Source organism: Trematomus bernacchii, unplaced genomic scaffold, assembly GCF_902827165.1.
Source record: "Trematomus bernacchii unplaced genomic scaffold, fTreBer1.1, whole genome shotgun sequence".
NCBI lineage: Eukaryota > Metazoa > Chordata > Actinopteri > Perciformes > Nototheniidae > Trematomus > Trematomus bernacchii.
In genome coordinates, this window is record NW_022987607.1 from 2,621,667 (window position 1) to 2,645,914 (window position 24,248).

At 41.6% G+C, this 24,248-nt stretch overlaps 1 protein-coding gene across 1 annotated transcript; it reads right to left on the reverse strand.

The window, feature by feature from the left end:
- Positions 1 to 539: 539 nt before the first annotated feature.
- LOC117482878 (cleavage and polyadenylation specificity factor subunit 1-like) lies at positions 540 to 23,878 on the reverse strand (the record flags this gene model as incomplete). The annotated part of the gene is given in 20 exon segments (XM_034131114.1): positions 540 to 762; positions 2,003 to 2,141; positions 4,852 to 4,981; positions 6,200 to 6,355; positions 7,674 to 7,721; positions 7,816 to 7,882; positions 9,616 to 9,792; positions 11,548 to 11,700; positions 11,791 to 11,932; positions 12,074 to 12,158; positions 12,392 to 12,482; positions 14,001 to 14,117; positions 14,561 to 14,713; positions 15,014 to 15,160; positions 15,249 to 15,338; positions 16,281 to 16,487; positions 20,147 to 20,327; positions 21,178 to 21,320; positions 22,235 to 22,413; positions 23,737 to 23,878. Coding segments are annotated over 20 exon segments (2,595 nt in total), but the record flags the coding sequence as incomplete, so codon positions are not given.
- Positions 23,879 to 24,248: the final 370 nt, after the last annotated feature.

A 24,248-nucleotide genomic window follows, 5' to 3' on the forward strand; every position in this document is an offset into this window, starting at 1 on the left:
GTGGTCAACTCGTGGCCCGTGACATGTCGTGTGAATTCTCCGGCCGAAGCTCCAAATAAACCGTCAGTGTTTGCCATCAAAGCTCCAGCTCTCCATCGTGTCTCTCTTTGAGTCCTGACTCCCATTGCTTCAGAAGTTTCCCCCACACTGTTCAGATGACGTCAAACCCAACGGGATGCCATAAATACACTACACAGAATCACACTACACACCTACGCAATGATTATATGAGCTCCCTGAACGTTGGTAATAGACGAGTTGGGATCGCGGAGAAACACTCACTCAGCCGTATCTTTTCTCGAGTCTCAAAGGGCGGAGCAGCGAGCCCCGTAACGTCCCGCCAACACGGCACCCAGACCCCACGCAACATTCTCATCTGTTTGTCATTTCCTGGTTGCTAACAAACGCCATTGTAACACATACTCACTGATGTTCAGCTGTAACGGTGGTGGACTCATCAGAACAGAGTGGGCGAGCTCACAAAAGACTCAAAAAACACACACAGACCCAACGCTTGTGTAAATTAATTTTTACTGATTTTTGTTTCTTTTTTAATACAAAATATCTTAAGAAAACATAGCTGTCCTCTTTTCTTTTTTTTTTGTCTACGAAGTAAGAAAAACAAATCAGTTTTGCACAAAAACGGCCATAACAAAAAATTGTTCTCCGTTGAGTAAAAAACATTTCAGTGGACGAGTCGGGGGGGAATGTTTCTCAGAAATGAGCCGTGACTCGGTCCACCTCCAGGAGGTCGTCCAGGATCTGAGGAGCACAGAGAGCGGGAATTAAACATTAGTAATTCATAATAATGGAAACTAAGAGTTCGATATAGGGCAGGGGTGTCAAACTCAATTTCATCACGGGCCACATCAGCATTATGGTTGCACTCAAAGGGCCAGTTGTAACTTTAAGACTATATCATTAATTAATATAACTTCATAATTAACTACGTCTGAAAGCAGAAGTCTAGAGCAAATAATTGCAAGTCTCTTCCGTAAGAATGTCACAATATGATTTTAAAAGAAAAGCCACATTCTGGAAAAACATTGACTGTGACATTTTGAAAAAGAGAAGTGACATTTTGAAAAAAAAATCTATTTATGAGAAAAAGGCTAATTCTAAGAAAAAAGGCATATTTGGACAAAAAAAAGTCAAATTCTGAGAAAAAGTCAAATTTGAGATGCATTGTGGGACATGTCGTTTATGGGCAACGTGCTTCTGTAAAGTAGCATGTAACCGTATCATAAACATATTATATTCTTTGCAAGCTCTTGTGGGGCCACATAAAATGAAGTCGCGGGCCGGATTTGGCCCCCGGGCCTTGAGTTTGACACCCCTGGTATAGGGGTTCACAATTTAGAAAAATTCACATTATCACTGAATCAAATTAAAATGAACATGGTGTGATTGCTGAATAAATATACCCAAAAAATGATAAATAACTAATTTAAATTAAAATAAATACTTAACAAATACACAAATAAATCGGAAAAATACAAATTAAAATATATAAAAACCCCTTAAAAATAGACAAATGTATGTATGTATGTATATATATGTGTATGTGTGTGTACATATATGTGTGTGTGTTTAAGTAGATACTTGTGTAGATATTTGTCATTTCAAACAACCCCTACGTACTGTTCCGTGTGCAAAGCTTGCGGTCAGGTTTAGTTGTAGCCCGGTTTGTAAATTATATTGCGAGGGCAAGTTAAATAGGACACTGAATCAAACCGCTCTCCTTTCAACCTCACACAACAACAGTGTCACGTTACCTGGGAGGTGTTTGTCCCACTTGTCCTTAAAGTGTTACTGTGCTGTTTTTTTTAATCTCTAAAGGGCTCTATTTAATTTGCCATTTTCGGGTCTCTAAAGAGATGCACTTTGAATATAATGTGACCCCAAATAAAGCTAAATTACAGTGCTCCCAGCTGTTTGGATATTGCACTAGTCCATATTTTTTTGATTTGTATAACAGCCCTCTCCTGTTCTGAGTACTCACGATGTCTTGCGTGGTTCCGATCTTCTTGGCCAGCTCGCTGCGCTCCATGGTGCTGAGGTAAAGGTATTTGTTGAGCAGTTCTCCGTCCAGAATGTTCCTCACAGCGTTCTGCAGGCAGCGTTTGTTACTCTGCAGCATTCTGCACACAGGAAGACAAAAGGATCATTTACCCAAGTCCTGTCTATCATGGACTTTTATCACATTCTATGATTCTATTTCTATGCTGCAATTCTTTATTATTTTTTAATGTTATTATAGTTTTCTTAAAATAGTTCTCTATCCATTCTTGTTTAACTTTTATGTATGCACCACGACATCAAGTCAAATTCCTCGTACGTGTCGACCTACCTGGAAATAAACCTGATTCTGAAGTCAATATAATAATAATAATAATAATAATAATAATAATAATAATAATAATAATACATGACACTTATATAGCGCTTTTCTAGGAACTCAAAGACGCTTTGACAGAGAGGAACACAAAAACTAAGAAAATACGTAACGAGACAAACAGAAAAAAGGGGGGGGGGTGGGGGTCAGTGGTTGAATGCAGTGTTTAAGTGGGGTGGGGGTCAGTGTTTGAATGCAGTGTTTAAGTGGGGTGGGGGTCAGTGGGTGAATGCAGTGTTTAAGTGGGGTGGGGGTCAGTGGTTGAATGCAGTGTTTAAGGGGGGTGGGGGTCAGTGGTTGAATGCAGTGTTTAAGTGGGGTGGGGGTCAGTGGGTGAATGCAGTGTTTAAGTGGGGTGGGGGTCAGTGGGTGAATGCAGTGTTTAAGTGGGGTGGGGGTCAGTGGTTGAATGCAGTGTTTAAGTGGGGTGGGGGTCAGTGGTTGAATGCAGTGTTTAAGGGGGGTGGGGGTCAGTGGTTGAATGCAGTGTTTAAGGGGGGTGGGGGTCAGTGGTTGAATGCAGTGTTTAAGTGGGATGGGGGTCAGTGGGTGAATGCAGTGTTTAAGGGGGGTGGGGGTCAGTGGTTGAATGCAGTGTTTAAGGGGGGGGGGGGGTCAGTGGTTGAATGCAGTGTTTAAGGGGGGTGGGGGTCAGTGGTTGAATGCAGTGTTTAAGTGGGGTGGGGGTCAGTGGGTGAATGCAGTGTTTAAGTGGGGGGGGGGGGGTCAGTGGTTGAATGCAGTGTTTAACAGGTGGGTTTTGAGTGAGTTTTTGAATGCGGTGAGGGAGGAAGAGTCTCAATATATATATAGGTTTATCTTGGGTTGATCTTCTAACAGTTTGAATTCACACCTAGCTACTAAGGCCCCGTCCACACGGAGACGAAAACGAACCACAGTAGCAGCGGTGGATATGGACAATTCCAGGAGCACTCACCACCATTCGTGCATAGAAGCCAAGGCCACACCCAGCTACACTAAATGTTCTCAAGACAGAAGGGTTGGCCATTGTCAGGCAATTATCATATGGATCTTAAGGTCCTTACACGTCGATCGATGTCGGGCCGTCGATGAGCGTCCTGTCGCCCTACTCAGATTGGTGTGTACTGCACCGCCGTGTCTTTTTGGCCGTGCCGACACCTTCCACCGCCGATTCGACATGTTGAATCGGGAGGCCGTCGGCCAAAGAAATCACTCTGATTGGCTGTTCAGCTTAGCGAATCAGTGCATGAGAAGCGAAACAGAAGTGAGGGACCCAAACAAACTATTAAGAAGGCAAATCTGAGATTTCATTTAACTCCAGCTCTCGACACAGGTTGGGGAAAGCCCCATGAGCTTCTCGCTGTAGAGGGAACATGGAACGCACGCTATTTGTTGTTTGTTTATATCACGCAGTCTGTTCTTCTTCTCTCGGTGTATCACGCAGTCTGTCTTCCGGTTGTTGCCTCTTTTGAATGACGAATACACACTACCGCCACCTGCTGGTAAGGAGAGTTATTGCCACTCACGCATGCGCAGTTCGTACGTGCTACTTGGCCGTCGGCTGAAGTCTTTGCGGTGTGTTCCAGTGCGACACATGGCCAAGACGCAGAGACGTGAGGCGACGTTCCATCAGGACGTGTTCTTTGGTGTGTAAGAAGCTTTAGGTTTGTAATTAGCATGTATGCAAGTTTTGCCCGTCTGGCCAACATCTCTGAAGACTGTAATGTAAATTCTAGCTGAGACCTTCCCCTTTTGTCTTTTTCCTGTATGGAGTGCTTGTTTTTCCGTTGTAACGTGGTCAGATCTTTGAACCATCGATCAGTGTTGATCTGTCCTTCAAGCTGGAAATATATTGATTCTGTTAAATGCTTTACCTTTTTATTAAAGGGGACCTATCATGCAAAATGCACTTTTATACGTCTTTTCTACATGAATATGTGTCCCCGGTGTTCCAGGGAACTCACCAAGTGTCAGAAAACACAACCCTCTCTATTTTCCTCCATACCCAAATCTCTAAAAAAGGGGCTGTAACGGATCTGATAAAAACTGATCCAGATTTGAACACTGTCCTGACGTCAGGAAAGCTGTAGTACATATGCCAGGCCTGTAGGTGGTGCTGTTCTCACAGAATCTGCCCAGAGCTAGAAATGGTCAAATTGAGCAAAATGAGGCATGGCTAAAATGCATGATCTGTTTGGTATTTTGAAAAAAAAAAAAGTATAAATATGCCTTATATAGGTATGGTCCTACACTATATTATTCAAATATAGCATGATAGGTCCACTTTAAATAACACAACTTTGGTTTCAACTTGTAGATTTGTTCATTTCTTACCAGAAGGTGATTAAGTGTGGAGTTTCCACCACAGTGTACTTGGGAGGAATTTCGGAGGTACTTTAATAATAAAGGATGCCAGTAAAGGTCTTTCTGATGTCATGTTTATACGCAGTGACTCTGTAATGAGTGATAAGAACCTGAAGGCCTTGGGGTTGAGTCCAGCGTGATGAGGCAGCATGCTGTTCAGAGCGTTCTGCAACATCAGCAGTCTGCGGTACGTCTTCTCCTGCATCGGGAGCAGCATGCCCACTCCTCCGTCCAGAGTGGCTGTGGGGAGACATTTCATTCACAGGTTTAGTCCATAAGAAACACTTGGGTATTAAAGGATTGAAAAGCATCATCTAAAGCAGGGATGGGCAAATCCCACCTCCTCTTTTTGCGGCCCTCAGATCAATTTAGAAAACAACGTAATTAATAAAAAAAAGAAAACATTTAAAAAAAAAAGTTTACTTGTAGTGCTGATGCTACGTGATTTCATTCGGCAGCCAAACACCGCGAAATAATCTGTGATGTGTTTGTGTGTATTGTGTTTGTTTCCCGGGGAAAACACTCACGAGAAACACCGGCTGTTCTTACGCCTGCTGTGACGCCAAGTTACTCCGTTCTCCGCTTGTAATTATGCCGTTACAAGCTTTCAAAGTTGTATTTATCATCTGAATTTGCCGAAACAAGTTTAATATTCTGAAAGCCAAGACTTTGTTTATTTGAAATCAAACAAAACACCCGAACCCCAAAAAACTAGTTTTTTAAACAAATCCCCCCGGAGATTACGCAAATGAAGCCGCTGACGTCACTTCTTCTTCTTCTGCTTTGGGTTTACTGGCAGGCCGCAAACAACTTCACGGCGTATACTGCCCCCCGAAGCCCCCGGCCGGAAGTCCCCTGAGTTGGGGAAGGCTTCAGTAGAAGCTGCTGGGACTCCCAGCAGCTTCTACTGAAGCCTTCAGAGTAAATCGCCAGAACGCCGACACCTCCTCATCTCCACCGCTCCCATGTTTTCTTTTGTGTTGCCATAAGTTAGTCTCTCTCCGTTTGTGCGCTGGGCTAATGCTAATGCTAATAATGCTAATTTGAGGATAATGAAATGGCGGCTTCACAAAACCTTTCTGAGTTTTACGGGGCGTGGTTTGCAATCCGCCCAGCCAATCAGAAATGGGAACCTTTCTCTCCCACGAAAGTACCTGCTCTCTAGCAGGGACTGAAAAGGGGGTGGAAAGGTTCTCATGAACTAAGTTCTAGTTCCGGATGTTTTTGGTGTGAACGCACATTTTCGGAACTATATCGGAACTATACTGGGAAAAGTACTCCGGTGTGAAAGCGCCTCTTGAGTTTGACACCCCTGGTTTAAATCATAGAGTTATCTATCCTAATCAGACTCAGGGACTTACCCCACAGGCCATAAGACTGCTAAACTCCTAAATGTATGTGTATATGACATTAAACCTTTGAAATGTTGAAATCTTAATCTGGGAGAAGTCCACTCACCGAACCATGTGATGTGCTTGTTGTCCCAGCTCAGAGCCTTCTTGCTGCCGGCCTCCAGAGCTCCTCTGCACGGCATCCTCCAGAACGTGTTGATGTTCGCTCCGGCGTTAAAATCAGCTCTCCTCAGCAGCCGCATCCCTCCGAAGCTTTCTTTAGCTGCAACCAAACACACCTCTCATTACACACCTGTTACTGTGAGTTAACACTGATATATACGACCCAAATATATCACACTGTCATTGACAACTGTGACAAGTGTCAAGCCTCTCCCTGCAACCTTATTATATACAACTCGAGGCAATTAGATATTCTAGCTTTTTCTTCGCTATTGACAAGACTCCTTCCAATGCTCAGTGGCTCAGGGATGTTATGTCTTTTCTAAAACTGGATCAAATTAAATGTTCTTTAAGAGGCGAAACCTCTAGGTTTTACACTAATGGCGCATTTCCACTGCAGCGCGTAGCACGGTTTAAGCGTGCCGTGCCGTGCCGTTTTGTATTGCGTTTCCACTAGGCGTAGTTCCGGCTAGCGGGTACTCGTTCAGTTTTTCTGGCTCTCCAAAATCGTGGTTCTTTCCGGGCCAACAACCGGGCTGAGTCGGGCTGAGTATGCTAAACTAGAGAGAGCATCGCTGGCAAGGGGGCTACAACTACAACACAATGAACATATTTGACTGTGATTTAATTGTAATACACGTTTCAAAATGATGCCGAAGTAACAACATACTGATACCGGTTAGTAAAAACCATGAATTAATGCTTTGACAAGTCTGCAGACAGACGGCAGGCGAAAAACCTTTTAAAATGCGTGTTTTCTAAATGGAGATTGGCTAAGCTAACGCAGTATATGCTCCGACCGTCCACACTCACAACGGCCTATACAGACATAAATAAAGCAGCGACTGTATTCACCATGACACAGACAGTCTGTGGTTTGTACTTGTTTAACTTTTGTCTAGTTTCTGAACAGATATGAGGAGCTGTGAGCTCTGAGTGCTAACGGCTAACGGCTGGTGTTGGTTTTGTGGTTCGCATTGAAGATGACGTCACGGCTCCGCCTACACTGCGTTACTATAGTTACTGCCCCAGCTACTAAACTGTAATGGAAACGCAGCATAAAGTGAGCCTGGCCTACCAAGGCCTAACTATACCGTACTAAGCCGTGCGAGGCCCTGCAGTGGAAATGCGCCATAATGGCAACCCTTCTTAACCTTCTTCAAATCTCTCTCATTTGTGTCTACTGAGGTTCCTATCAATGTACCAAATGTCTTTTCTATGTGTCTTCAATCAAAAACAATTGTATATATATATATATTTTCATTTTAATTCATTTCCTATTTTAAAGTTACTTAACTGTATATCATTTTATTTTTCACATTGATTTGATTCATCTCTAATCTGTGTGAATCTGTGCTGTTTTTCATTCTCACCCTGTTGCTGTTAAACTTTACACATTAGCATACATACATACATACCTTCAGGTAAATACATATATACATAGAGGTTCTTGTCTCGGTCGGACACTAAGAGGAAAGAGAAAGGAGGTTAATGAGAAAATAAGGACATTTCTTTGCTAATTAAATTAAATGTGCATCATTAGCGTGTTTTAAATGTTACCCAGTAATCCCAGCTGGTTGTTATCCACGATGAACTCGATGCTGTAAACCTCCAGCGGTTTTGCATCCTGTTGCAAAAACAGTACGAGAACAGTTAATAAAAACACACACAGATAGAGACACTGCATTACAGGAAACACACCGTCAATACTTCAATCAATTAACGTCGTGGGTGCAGCAGTTAATCTTCCTCTGCACTCAAACACAACACTTAGGCCAGATTAACGCTAAATATACCCTTAAAATTAACAACTGAATTGATATTAAGCAACCAGTCATGCCAACATTAGCTACACTATAATCTGAGTTTTTCAATTTGAACTGTATTGTAATATTATATTTTAACTGTACTAGGGCTGTGCAATTAATCGTATTTTAATCGCAATTACGATTTTGGCCTGCCACAATTACGAAAACAACATAATCGGAAAAAACAATTATTTTGCTTTGCTAGGTTGTGACTGCACTGCAACATATTTGATCTAATTTATTTGTATTTATCATATTTATATATGTTTAGTAGCTTGTTGGAGTGCGCTCCAAAATATTTGTTGATCTTGTTTATTGGTATTTATTATTTTGATATTATTTATTTAAATATATCATTTATTTTTGTATTGGTTTTTCAGTTGAATTATACGTTCAGGGTAATCAACAGTTAAACAGATACTGTTCAAATTATTATTTGTATTTGTTTTAAAGTTCAATAAATGTATTTTTCAAAGTCAATGAATAATCGTATTTAATAATCGTGATATCAATTATTGACCCAAATAATCGTGATTATGATTTTTGCCATAATCGCACAGCCCTAAACTGTACTATGTATTATTTTATTGACCTGTACTCAAATCATGTTTTATAATTGTTTGTGTGATAGACAGGGTTCCCGCGGGGTCTTAAAAAGTCTTACATTTGATAATCAGAATTGAAGGCCTTAAAAAGGTCTTAAATATGATCAAAAAAATAAGAAAGGTCTTAAATATGATTTAGTAGGTCTTAAAAATGATGGGATTTGAAAGGTTCTTCTGTGTTGCGATCGCGTCTAAATGTGTTTTGGGGTTAGGGTTAAGTAACCAGTACGGCAAGAGCCTTTCAGTTCCCCCCCAACAATCTGTATTGAAATAAATCAACATGGAACCAGTAATCACTAACTTTGTTTCCCCCCGGCCCCTTATCGGAGAACACCCAGCGAGTAACCTAGCAACCAAGCTTCAGCTAGCGGCAGTCAGAAACTACGTATCTTCGAATCTACTTACAAATAAATATGGGGAAGTGTAAGTTCAACCGAATGTAGTGCTTGGTTGAAACCAGGGGAGGGGAACGTGTTTGAAGCCCGCCGCACCTTTTGCAAAAAATATTAGCGTTTGTTTTGCTAATGTAGCGTTAGCTACCGCAACAACACCGGGGGACCTCCGGGTCTACGCCAACCCTAAAAGCGGAGGTGCTGTGGCTAAACACCAATCATACAACAGCATGAAGACAGCAGAGCTCTGACACCACACACACACACACACACACACACACACACACACACACACACACACACACACACACACACACACACACACACACACACACACACACACACACACACACACACACACACACACACACACACACACACACACACACACACACACACACACACACACACACACACACACACACACACACACACACACACACACACACACACACACACACACACACACACACACACACACACACACACAGTCCTTGTTGAAATAAATACATAATAATACATCAGGAAAAACTCACTAAGACTGATTGTACTCACCCTGCTGACGAGGGACAGCGTCTTGCTCTCCTGTTGGTAGCGCAGCAGAGAAATGCTCTTCATCACGTCTGCAGCCAGGATGAAGTTCTTGATGCTGAACATCTGGTGGATGTAGAGCTGAGTGTCGATGAAGGCCATTCCCGTCAGGTCGTTGTCCTTCAGGACCCACAGGAAGATCTGCAGGGACAACGAGGAGGAGCTCAAAGTTACCTTTAGAGTTATGTAATGCTTAGGTAACAGTCTCAATGTGATACTGATGCCTTCGGAGAGAAAATACATTTCCTTTTCCATTCAAAAGCAAAACTGTTTATGAAACTGTTACAGCCGCCGCCTTCTATCTGCTTAACCTTTAACCTTTCTCTAAGTGTTTGCAGCTGTGTATTATATATGTATATGAGCTGTGCCGTTGCCCCGACGCCATTGGATGCCAGTTTCCTGTCCCTCCCCCGGTAGGCGTGACCGAAGATCTGGATTGGAGCAGGCCGGGCCCGACTCTCCAATCCCCGCACACACCTTCCGGGGCGACTACAAGACCGTGTGCACGTGTTAGTCCGGAGAGGTCTGAATCTGTGTCAGACGTCTCTCGGCACTCGCTCCGTACATTCTGTGTTAGTTCAGTTAACAGTGGTTAACTTAGTTGTTTGTATTTGTGTGCTTGTACCTGTATTCTGCTTATTTAAGGAACAACGTTAACTGTGGTTAATTTGTCTCCAGGCTGTGTTTTATAACAGCCTATTTTTTGTTAGCCTAATTCTCCTTTCCACTTTAGAAGTGAGGCTTTCTTTTGTTTATTTGTTTGTTAGTCATTTTGCTTGTGTGCTAACTTGTTAAAACTCTTATTTAAAGAGTCTACCTTAGTTCATTCTGTTGTTTATTTAAACCAGTGCCTTTGTGGCCATTAGTTTTGATTGTGGCTGTTTGTTGTGTAATAAAACACCATTTTAAATAAGTTATCAAAGTTACCATGAGTTCTATAATGCTAAGGTAACAGTTTCAATAGGCGCTTTCACACCAAGTACTTTTCCCAGGAATAGTTCCCGCACCTTTATTTCCTGGAACTATCTAGTAAATCGCGTTCACACCGGAATAAGTCCCTGAGGGAGCCATTGACGTCACTTCTTCTTCTGCTTTGGGTTTACTGGCAGGCCGCAAACAACTTCACGGCGTATACTGCCACCCGAAGTCCCCGGCCGGAAGTCCCCGAAGTTAGGGTCTGGCTTCAGTAGAAGCTGCTGGGACTCCCAGCAGCTTCTACTGGAGCCTTCAGAGTAAATCTCCAGAACGCCGACACCTCCTCATCTCCACTGATCCCATGTTTTATTTTGTGTTGCCATAAGTTAGTCTCTCTCCGTTGGTGCGCTGGGCTAATGCTAATGCTAATAATGCTAATGCAAGCAAATAAAATGGCAGCTTCACAAAAACTTTTCTGCGTTTTACGGGGCGTGGTTTGCAATCCGCCCAGCCAATCAGAAATGGGAACCTTTTTCTCCCATGAAAGTACCTGCTCTCTAGCAGGGACTGAAAAGGGGGGGGGAAAAGGTTCTCATGAACTAAGTTCTAGTTCTGGATTTTTTTTGGTGTGAACGCAACATTTCAAGAACTGTCGGAACTATACTGGGAAAAGTACTCCGGTGTGAAAGTGCCTATTTGGAGAGAAAACATACATTTCCATTATGTTTTTTTTTTGAATTGCCTGTCCATGGGTCCAATTCAAAAGCAGGATAAGATAAACTGTTTATGAAAATAAGACCTGTTGCACACCCTGTTTTTATTTATCCCCGTCGCTTGCTTTGAAAGTACTGCTAATGGAAAAGGAAGGCTGAATCTTGGGAGTTGGAATGAGGGGACAGCAGTAATTTTCAAACTCCAGATATGTGCTTTGTGAGTGTGTGTGTGTGTGTGTGTGTGTGTGTGTGTGTGTGTGTGTGAGACCTTCTGTCCGATGGCTGACACCAGGTATCCGTGGCAGTGGCACAGAGCGGTGACCGGGCCTTTCTGCTCCTTCTCGTACAGAACCTTGAACTTGTTCTTGGTGAGCGGCTGACCGGGCTCCGGCACGACTTCGATCACATCCAGGATCACGATCTGAGGATCAAACAGGAAGGAGTCAGATGATGTTTTTGTCATCATCATGAATAAATGAATAATGAGTGTGTGTGTGTGTGTGTTGCTGACCCTCCCCCTGCAGGTGACCTCCTCCCCCTGCATCAGACAGGTTCCTGCAGCGATGTATCCCTTCAGTCCGGACACCGTCTCCTGACTCCTCAACGCCACCGTCTTCATGCAGGTCACATGTTCCCACTCCTCAAGGTCAAACCTTAGAGAGACACAAAGGAAGGTCAGGACATATACAGGCGCCTCATGTCTATTAAAACAAGGTGTCTTTATTGATTTTTGCTAACTTAACACTAATTGTTTTTCAAAGAGCGATGAGATTAATAAGGAGCGAAGGTTTTACCGTGTGTTGGGAATGGTTTCCCAGCTGACCGGAGAGATGAGCTGGATGGAAAACCTCTCCTGCTGAGGGTTAATGTAACGATCATCTGCAGAGACACACGAGACACAACGGGACAGTGTGTCAGAGTTAAAGTAATATCAGAGAACTACCCGCTCACTACACTGCGATTAAAACTGTAGGTTGAAGTCTAAAAAAATAGTAGCAACACAAATAAATAAAATAGTAGCTAAATTAAATTATAAACCAGAAGTGTGTGTGTGTGTGTGTGTATGTGTGTGTGTGTGTGTGTGTGTGTGTGTGTGTGTGTGTGTTTCTGACCTCGATCTATGGTTTCAAACTCCTTCTCCTCTCCCGTCATCCTGGGAATGCGTGTGCACGGATCTTTCACACTCGTGCAAATAGCGTACACCTAAAAGAGAAAATAAAATCCCCCCCAAAAATCTGAGAAAAAGTTCACATCAAACACAAATCCCTTCAAAGTCACACACACATTGATTTTCCTGTTCTCTCTCAGAGAAAAAACGTTAGGCCAGAGGGCTTTCATCTCAAACTCTTCAAAGCGATCGACGCGCTGTTACTTCGCATGGTGGAGGTGTGTGTGTGTGTGTGTGTGTGTGTGTGTGTGGATACTGAATGTCCTCTTCCAATCTGAGAGTAACATGATAACAAAGGTATCCCAACTGTAGCTGTGTTCATGACAGGATGTATGATTACCTAGAAGAGCATCAGGACTGTTTGAGGCATATGATAGCTATGTGATTAACATGATGATTCAGCCTCTATGGAGATAGACATATGACAAGCATGCTCATTTCTGACGTGGAGCTAATCTGAAGTAAACATTGAATACTGCTTTCTATTCCTCCATCTTGTGACTGTGTAACTCCCTCTCTTGGATATCAGCATGTGAAGGACACTGTTCAGGAACTAGTTGATGCTCTGTATGTGATGACTACTTCTATTCTGGAGAGGATCACACATACATGGATCCTGAGATTGAAGATCAAGACGGGGACTAGGGATTATTAACATTTTTAAATCATTCATTTTTTAGATGTTGAGAAAAAGTCCGAATTTTGAGAAAAAGTCAGATTCTTTTTATTTTTGAAAGTCAGATTTTTTTTTATTTTGAGAAAAAACCTCAGATTTTTTTTTTAAAGGCAGAATGTGGAGATTTTGAGAAAAACTGATTTTTTGGGGATTTTGAGAAAAAGTCAGAATTTTGAGAAAAAGTCAGAATTTTGAGAAAAAGTCAGAATTTTGAGAAAAAAATCTGAATTTTGTGATTTTTTGAAAAAGTCCGATTTTGGGGGGATTTTGAGAAAAAGTCTGATTTTTGAGAAAAGGTCTGATTTTTGAGAAAAAGTCTGATTTTTGAGAAAAAGTCTGATTTTTGAGAAAAAGTCAGGATTTTGAGATTTTGTGGAAAAAGTCAGGATTTTGAGAAAAAGTCAGAATGTGGAGATTTTGAGAAAAACTGATTTTTTGGGGATTTTGAGAAAAAGTCAGAATTTTGAGAAAAAGTCAGAATTTTGACTTTTTCCACAAAATCTCAAAATCCTGACTTTTTCTCAAAAATCAGACTTTTTCTAAAAAATCAGATTTTTGAGAAAAAGTCAGGATTTTGAGATTTTGTGGAAAAAGTCAGGATTTTGAGAAAAAGTCAGAATGTTGAGAATTTTGTACATGACAAGATGTACTGCTTTCTATTCCTCCATCTTGTGACTGTGTAACTCCCTCTCTTGGATATCAGCATGTGAAGGACACTGTTCAGGAACTAGTTGATGCTCTGTATGTGATGACTACTTCCATTCTGGAGAGGATCACACATACATGGATCCTGAGATTGAAGCTCAAGCCGGAGACCAGTGAGATTTTTCAAACACTTTTAAATGTGTGTGTCTTCTTCTGTGTGAGAGGATATTACCTTGCACTCCACATGGTAGGCGACGTAGTGCACGGTGCACCTCAGGGGGATTTTTCTGACGGGCCAGGGGGCGTCGTAGGACAGGTAGGTGGGCAGGACGCTGATCCTTAGCTCACCCTGAAGGGGACACACACACACACACACACACACACACACACACACACACACACACACACACACACACACACACACACACACACACACACACACACACACACACACACACACACACACACACACACACACACACACACACACACACACACACACACACACACAGTATAATCATTTAATTACAAGGTTGTGTTTTTGTTTCTCTTTGTGGAAGTGACAGTGAAGGCAACCCCCAACGAATACTACCGAAGTGTGTGTGTGTGTGTGTGTGTGTGTGTGTGTGTGAGAGTGTGAGTGTGAGAGTGTGAGTGTGAGTGTGAGAGTGTGAGTGTGAGTGTGTGAGTGTGAGTGTGAGTGTGAGTGTGAGTGTGAGTGTGAGTGTGAGTGTGTGTGTGTGTGTGTGTGTGTGTGTGTGTGTGTGTGTGTGTGTGTGTGTGTGTGTGTACCTGTTTGTTGAAGTAGAGGAACCCTTTGGGACAGTTGATGTTGTGGAAGGGAGCGAAGGACTCTATTGATCCGTCGATGGTCATTGGATGAAGCCTGATGGCTCCGCGGGACGTGACGAGCATCCAGTGAGGAGACGGCCCGCAGATAAACACCTGAAACAACGAGGAGAGCTAGTACGATGATGGAAAACACACCTGTAAAATGTAACTTAGTATAAAAAGGTGGCAAATAATCAAGTAGGGCTGCCTTGGGAAATTCTACCATTAAAGAAGTATGTAATAACAGCTAATTATAATGTATCTATTTTGTATATATTACTTTACTGACTGCTCCATTTCGCTTGTGTATTTCCCCCAGGATATCGTGTCAGCCTTATTAATATAGTTATACCATTATTTCCTTATATTTAAATGTTGTCACAACACGGCTGTTATTCTTCTTTTCATCCTCACCCCTGAGTATCCCGAGATGTCCTCAAAGTATCTGAATCTGGCGATCCGGCTTTTCACAGAAACGCTGTCCTCCGTGGCTCCACTCTCCGCCTTCCTATCTTTCTTAACCTTCGTTTTCTTTTCTCTGAAGTTGATGTTGTGGGGAACCTGTGCAGAAGTAAAGAAGCACAGTTAAGATCCACTTTGTTCAGATTTCACTCCATGATGTCCATCTTTATCGATGTTAAGATCTTACTTTTTTGAAGCGCACTTTCAGGTTGTTCTGTGGCTGCTGTTGATCGTAAGGGAACGCCTCGTAGATCAGAAGCTCCTGCTCCACATGGACCTAGAAAACAAGAGCATTTCCTCTTATAGATCTAGACAACAAGAACACTACAAATCAAGAAGATGTTCTCCTTTGATCTATAAAACAAGAACCCAAAGAGAACCACAGTGACACGTCCTAAAAACCGAAAGTAAACTCCTTCCGGTTCCTTCGACAAAAACGCAATGCAATCTCTCCATAGGATTTAGGAAAATAGCTGGAAATAAGGTCTGTGGTTGAGACACATTTAAGAGACGGATCACGTTTTGTTCAGCCGGATCATCTCCACATGTCTACCCTACTTTTATAATTTTATAATCATAAATCTAGTCGCCAGAAGCTAAATGCTAACGTTATGCTATCAACGAACTACAGCAGGGTCGCTGCTTCAACGTCACGCCAACTTCAGATCCATATTCAAACACACAGATTCTAAATGGTACGAGTTGAAGCGTTTGTTTGAACACTTTGCAGGAGGCAGGTACTTGCTTTCAAGCAGAACAGGGCAAACTAACTTAGAGGAGTGTTTTGTGTTCGGCGTAATGACGTACAACGGCCTCCTCAACTTCTGTAGTCCTATTCAGCCACTTGGTAACAACCATCGTTTTTCAGACACGTCAACTCTTCAGAAATCACCAGTGGGGTCACTGCTGATGGATTTAATGTCCTAGAACAAAACGTGATCCGTCTCTTCAATGTGTCTCAACCACAGACCTTAGTTCCAGATAGTTTCCAAAATCCTATGGAGAGATTGCATTGGTTTTTGTCGAAGGAACCGGAAGTGGTAAAATGCTAATATACTTCCGGGTTTTAGGACGCGTCACTGTGGCACTCTATTGTCTTGTGTATTTAGAAATCAAGAACTCTTTTAGATTTGGATATACGTAGATATCAAGATCAATAAAACAAAAACACTTTTTCTTATGGAGCTTAATTTGAATCCAGACACACAACAAAACTCACCAGTAAATACGGTCTGCTGCACATGTAGCCCAGTGAGACCAAAGACACCTCTTTGACGAGCGGGATGTCTCCTTGCCGAGTTACTTCCTCTTTTTTACCGTCCCCCTGCGCTGCCGATTGGCCGGAAGAACTGTCCACCAAAACTCTCTGACCAACGGGGAAGTTCTTCACCAGGAACACCAGCCGCCACTCTGGGAGCTGGTAGATCTGTAACAAAAAGAAATCAATAAAAAACGTGCTAGAAACGGCACTAACATGCTATTTATTAAAGTGCATATGTAAACATAGCTTATCAAAATCAGTCACATTGTGAAAAAGGAGATTCTTGGCTTTCAAATTATATATTTATTGTATTATGTTCTCCAAATCAGCAGCTTATTATTCATGGATATCCATCGCATTGTTCAGGCTAACCCATTTTTTATGATAGTAGCATAGAGCAGGGGTTAAATAAAATTATTATTACCCCCCCACCCCCCCCTAATCTGAACATTGGATAAAGCCAGGTTCGAAATTCTTGTTTCATTTTGTAGTCATATTAGAATCTAAAGTTTTTTCAGAAGGGATTTTGGATGTCTCTTTTTCTCACTCAAAAAAACAGCTGTAAAATATCAATTTTCACCATGTTTTTAGGTATAACATGTTAAATAATTCAGGCTATGAATGATATATGAACAAACCCTTCTGTAAAAACCTTCAGAATATTGATAGGAATATAACTGGAAGGTTTGGTGTATGTACGTGCTACTGAAGTGGACATTTCTCACTCAGAATAGTAGAAAAAACTAATTCTTTTGAGAAAACGACCTTTAAAGATTGCTGTGAGGCGCTACCTAAACCCTCCTGTTCTTTGGATGACAGCTTGCGCCTCGACACACTCCGTGAAGGTATTTCGTGTTCGGGATCATTTGTTTTTTGTCTAACATTGCTTCGTGCAAGTGACACTTTTTTTCCGCTGTTCTTTTGCCATTTTAAGATTTAAATTTCCAGCGGAAAGCTAAACCAAGAAGTGTTTTAGCACACCACGTGACGCATCTGAACGAATCACGTTGTCAGAAATTGACACCAGCCAATGAGATTTAGTTTCTTGGTTTAAGACCCCTTTGCACTTTCACGATTGGTTGCTGATACAAAGGAAATTACCATATTTGGATCCGATGAGATTGTGCAGGAGAGACGGAGCTTTCCAACGATACCTCTGATGACATGGTGCAAACAGCGGTCGCGGTACTTTATGTTACGTTAGAATGCTAACTTTTGGTGAATTTAGGAGAAATCTACAGACACAAATAGACAAACTATAGCAAAATAAACACCTAAATGTGTATTTTGTACGTTTTCCTTCCAAAAGCCTGAAAGAAAACATGTTATGGAATCAAAATAGCACAAAATCTCAAAATTGACCAGTGCATGAAAAACGATGTTTTTGCCTGCCGTGTCTCGCCTTAAAGAGTGAGACACACCGGAGTTGAGGATCTGTGGGGTTTGTATGTCGATGTATGGGAAACACTGTTATTTGGGTTACTATCTGGCACTGTTATTTGGGTTACTATCTGGCACTGTTATTTGGGTTACTATCTGGCACTGTTATTTGGGTTACTATCTGGCACTGTTATTTGGGTTACTATCTGGCACTGTTATTTGGGTTACTATCTGGCACTGTTATTTGGGTTACTATCTGGCACTGTTATTTGGGTTACTATCTGGCACTGTTATTTGGGTTACTATCTGGCACTGTTATTTGGGTTACTATCTGGCACTGTTATTTGAGTTACTATCTGGCACTGTTATTTGGGTTACTGTCTGGCATTGTTATTTGGGTTACTGTCTGGCACTGTTATTTGGGTTACTGTCTGGCACTGTTATTTGGGTTACTATCTGGCACTGTTATTTGGGTTACTATCTGGCACTGTTATTTGGGTTACTGTCTGGCACTGTTATTTGGGTTACTATCTGGCACTGTTATTTGGGTTACTATCTGGCACTGTTATTTGGGTTACTGTCTGGCACTGTTATTTGGGTTACTGTCTGGCACTGTTATTTGGGTTACTATCTGGCACTGTTATTTGGGTTACTGTCTGGCACTGTTATTTGGGTTACTATCTGGCACTGTTATTTGAGTTACTATCTGGCACTGTTATTTGGGTTACTATCTGGCACTGTTATTTGGGTTACTATCTGGCACTGTTATTTGAGTTACTATCTGGCACTGTTATTTGGGTTACTATCTGGCACTGTTATTTGGGTTACTATCTGGCACTGTTATTTGAGTTACTATCTGGCACTGTTATTTGGGTTACTGTCTGGCATTGTTATTTGGGTTACTGTCTGGCACTGTTATTTGGGTTACTGTCTGGCACTGTTATTTGGGTTACTATCTGGCACTGTTATTTGGGTTACTATCTGGCACTGTTATTTGGGTTACTGTCTGGCACTGTTATTTGGGTTACTATCTGGCACTGTTATTTGGGTTACTATCTGGCACTGTTATTTGGGTTACTGTCTGGCACTGTTATTTGGGTTACTGTCTGGCACTGTTATTTGGGTTACTATCTGGCACTGTTATTTGGGTTACTGTCTGGCACTGTTATTTGGGTTACTATCTGGCACTGTTATTTGAGTTACTATCTGGCACTGTTATTTGGGTTACTATCTGGCACTGTTATTTGGGTTACTATCTGGCACTGTTATTTGAGTTACTATCTGGCACTGTTATTTGGGTTACTATCTGGCACTGTTATTTGGGTTACTATCTGGCACTGTTATTTGAGTTACTATCTGGCACTGTTATTTGAGTTACTATCTGGCACTGTTATTTGGGTTACTATCTGGCACTGTTATTTGAGTTACTGTCTGGCACTGTTATTTGGGTTACTATCTGGCACTGTTATTTGGGTTACTATCTGGCACTGTTATTTGAGTTACTATCTGGCACTGTTATTTGGGTTACTATCTGGCACTGTTATTTGAGTTACTATCTGGCACTGTTATTTGGGTTACTATCTGGCACTGTTATTTGAGTTACTGTCTGGCACTGTTATTTGGGTTACTATCTGGCACTGTTATTTGGGTTACTATCTGGCACTGTTATTTGAGTTACTATCTGGCACTGTTATTTGGGTTACTATCTGGCACTGTTATTTGAGTTACTATCTGGCACTGTTATTTGGGTTACTATCTGGCACTGTTATTTGGGTTACTATCTGGCACTGTTATTTGAGTTACTATCTGGCACTGTTATTTGGGTTACTATCTGGCACTGTTATTTGAGTTACTATCTGGCACTGTTATTTTGGGGGTCGCGGGCTGAAAAGTTTGGGAACCCCTGGCATAAGGAGAACAAGGACAATTTTTGTATTACTGGGATTAGGAAAAGTCTCGTTTTGTAAGTATTTTCCAAAAAACACAAACACACGTTGTATCACCTTTACCTCTAAGTTGCTCCATTTGCCGCTCGTCGTCATACCTTTACAAGCGTTAGCAGCACTGTATTTATTATCTGTATTCAGCGATACTATTTTGATATTCTTTGTTTTTATTTGTGATCAGATTAAAACAACATATCGTGTTTCTATTAGCCTGTCATTTATCATTTCAGTGAGACGTATCGAAAGGTGGCTGAGCGGCTAATTAGGATCTTGTCATTCTGTCTTTACAAGCTTAAAAATGTATAAATAACATCTGAATATGGCGCTAACAGATTCATATTCTAAAAAAAAACAGGTTTGTTTACCTGTTTGTTTAAAATCAACCAAAGTCCCACAAAACATAAATCCACATTTGACTCAAAATAAGTCTCTCTGCATCCATTTGATTTTGATAAAGCAGGTCACATATATTCTTAATATGCATCATATTCCTCGCACCTCCATCACTCCATTCTCCCTGCAGATGAAGCACCAGTGGCTCGGTTCTGCTTTTCCTTGTCCGTCGCTTCCATAAATCCCGTGAATCCCGTAGCTGCGTCCCATTTCATCTCTTCCATGCGCAGCGCTGGCGTTTGAGTCTCCGTACAGCATCTCCTCCTCGTCATCCACTAAGTTGCTACTGTACACGCAAACATTTAAAGGTCCCCTATTATACTGCTCTTAATCAATATATCACAGGTCTCAGATATATACAGAACCTGTCTCTGATTGGCTGAAACACCAAACAGATCATTGCAGCATTACCCATAATCCCCTCTGTTTCAGCCCTGTTTCCAAAGTGCTGATTCTCTGTCTGTTACTTTAGATGAAAATAAGGAGCCCCTCCCCACGCCCCTCTGAGAGACATTTGGTTACAAAGAACTCAATGGTGCTCTAGGAGGAGATTCAGGTGATAAGGGGGGGGGGGGGGTTACCTTGGTTGCTGATTGGCTAATGGTTACACAAGACAAAACATCGTTATGACATCATAAAGTGGCCAAAATCTGATCAGCTCATTTTCAGACAGGTTTTTATAGAAATGGATCAGGACAAAAAGAGAGAGAATCTTTGTTGAAGAAGAGGGGACACATGTTGAAGTAGAAGAGACATGAAGAAGAGGGAACACATGTTGATGTAGAAGAGACATGGAGAAGAGGAGACACATGTTGATGTAGAAGAGACATGGAGAAGAGGAGACACATGTTGATGTAGAAGAGACATGAAGAAGAGGGGACACATGTTGATGTAGAAGAGACATGAAGAAGAGGGGATACATGTTGATGTAGAAGAGACATGAAGAAGAGGGAACACATGTTGATGTAGAAGAGTCATGAAGAAGAGGGGACACATGTTGATGTAGAAGAGACATGAAGAAGAGGGGATACATGTTGATGTAGAAGAGACATGAAGAAGAGGATTTTGCACAATAGGTGACCTTTAACACCGTAAAATACTGGTTGTACGTGTCAGTGCGGAGGTGATGCTCTTACCTGAGGTCATGGATGATGGTCTCTTCCTCGGACTGATTCCCAGTGATGGCGTCCTCTTTTTGGACGGAGGAGTTCGCTCTGTTTTCCGTGGTGAACATGCCACTGACGTCTCGGTACGCACACAGCGTGACCACGCGGGATTGCTGTTCAATTAGACGTGGTTTTAAACATGTTAATTAAAGTTTCTAATCAGAATCAGGTTTAATGATAAATAGGCTTACACACACAATTTGCTTTAGTGGTGCAAACGTACACACAGTATGAAGAAATAAGTTGGAGGAAGGATACCATTTTTTAGCGATTACTAAAAAGAAAATATCTTAAAAACGATTTAACATTAAAGGTCACCTATCATGCTATTCTTAGGCAATAGCATAGGTCTCAGATTTATACAAATATATAATAAACATGTCTATGAAGTGTTTTGCTCAAAATACCAAACAGATCACCCATTCTAGCCATGCCTCATATCCCTCTATTTCACTTCCTGTTTCAAAAGTACTGATTTGGGGTATAAAGGTTTAATAAAAGGAGGGGTCTGAGCTCATGCGGGACCCGGCAGCTACTGTCTAAACTAAATACTGCCGTGATGAAACGCCATATCATGGATTATCAAGGATTATCTCTGAAACAGTATGGAGCTCAAAGGCTTTCTCTCTTGCCGGTTACACCACAAGGTGAGTTCCTTTTTATTTCCTGCTTCTTCACACACATGCTCTCCAGTACAGGTTAGCTCTGAGTGTTAGCGATGCTAATGTAAACACCGACCATATTACGTCCAAAACAGTCGGGCATTGTTTCTGATAGCAACGTTTCTGATAGGGCCGTGGGTCCACATTTCAGATATTACGTCATATCGGACACAAACCTGGATCAGCTCAGAGTATTTCTAGACTGCAGTAATCCTACTTTTACTTAAGTTAAGGATCTGAATACATCTTCCAGACTGACTCTACTTAAACTAGAGTACCAGAGACTCCAGATGTATTATTATTATTCATATTTTTTAATATGAAATGCCTCTTTAAAGGTCTGCTGAGGAGGAGGGTTGACTCACGGTGGGGATCTGTGGTTTCTGCAGCGACAGCCTGTGAGTTTTCCCCATGTAGGAGTCGGTCTTCAGAGCAAACATGGTGACGACTCCCTCTGCGGTCATGATGACGACGTAAGGGTCCGCCACGGAGCAATGCACTATGGGGGATCCCAAATCCACAGGGATGAAGTGGAGCTGTGTCACTGAGGGAAGATACAGAGAGAGCAGGTCAGTGAAACAGGTTGAAAACATGTCTTAAAGCAGAGTTTAAATATCCTAAATCTGGGAATTTAAAAGTGGTGTAACCCTAGTATTGTACTTCTTAACCCTTGTGTTGTGTTCAAAAGCTGTTACTGTTCATGGTGGTCGCGGGTCAATTTTGACCAATGATTTATCTCAGTCCAAAACACAAAAATAATGACTATCATCCAATATTGTTTTAACTACATCATAACTAACTTATTATGCATTCATAACCGTACAATCCTGTTTTAATTTAATGTTATGGCTCAAAACACATTACACCACATATTGCACACGTGCATGTGTGTGTTCAGGTTCAAGTGTTAGTGTACATGTTCTTTGTGAAAGGTCGAGTTCCCGTGGGGGGAGGGGGGCAGAGGGAGGGGAGACCAGGTGCATGTTGCGAAAAATTATTGTTACAGTTGATGAAGGGGTGGGGGAGGGGTGTCTAAAGTCAAAGATCTTGATTGGGCCAAATTTGACCTCGAGTGACCCAAAACAATTCAGCTGGGTCTCCCCAGACCCCAACAGCAAATTATACACTTTTTTTTTTAGAGACCTTCAGACTTGGCTAAAATGGTCAAAATCAGTTTTGTAGTGTTTATATATCTGTTAGAGGATATCATGAAGCCTTGTTCCCATACAAAAAAACTAGAGCGTAGTTATTATATAATTTTAACTTGAAATGGGTCACGGGAGACCCCAACACAACATAAGGGTTAAAGGTCAAAGATGGTTTCAGGTAACAGTAAAACGGGAAATGTGTTGTCTGGGATGCAAAATGGATGAAAGAGAAGTTTGAAAGGAATATAAAAAGGTTAGAAAACTGTCAAAATAACTATAATTTCACTGGAAGACTAGGGGTAGAGGAATGTGAGAATCTGGTGAGGGATATTTCCAAATATCTGGAACAAACTCCCAGAAACCTGCAGGTCCGCTGCAACTCTGACTACTTTTAAATCCAGGCTGAAGACTTTTCTTTTTGCTTTTAATTGAACTATTCACATCTCACACTGCACTGTAACTTGTATTCATGTACCTGAGTTATTCCTGTTTTATTATCTTTGCTTTTTAATGTTTCTAACGTGTTTTATGCTCTTAATATCTTTCATTTTTGTAAAGCACGTTGAATTGCCTTGTGTTGAAAAATGTTATATAAATAAACTTGCCATAATAATGTCAATTTGACATGTTTGCATCATCATGCTAATTCTACTAACAGAATTTTAATAAATACAAAATATGGACTATAGGACTCAAGAATGAATAGACGTTATTTGTACCTCCTTCCAGCAGTCGAATACCCATGGGAGAGACTTGGATGATGTACTTGTTGTCACCGATGTTTCCAGCAAACACAGTTGGACCCTGGGTAGCAAAACCACTGGTGTCCAGCTCCATGATCTCCTGCCCCGTCTGCAGGATCTACACACAGACCATTAACACCACATCACAACTAAATAACATCATATACAGGGTTTGTTTAGGGATGCTCCGATCGCCAATTTTGGGGCCGATCGCCGGAATCAGTATCGGCCGATACCGATCGCCGATCCGATCGAGTGGGCGGGGCCTAAATGGAAGATTTAAACATCACTTTAAATCTTCCATTTAAAGTGATGTTTAAAACTCAGTTAATGCTCATTCACTGGAGCTTCCACAAACAATCAACTTCATTATTACATTCAAATGATGTACATTATTCAAGTTTACATTAACTTTGGATAATACCACGGGAGAAATGAGCACAGAGAGAGAGAGTCTCTCTCTCTCTCTCTCTCTCTCTCTCTCTCTC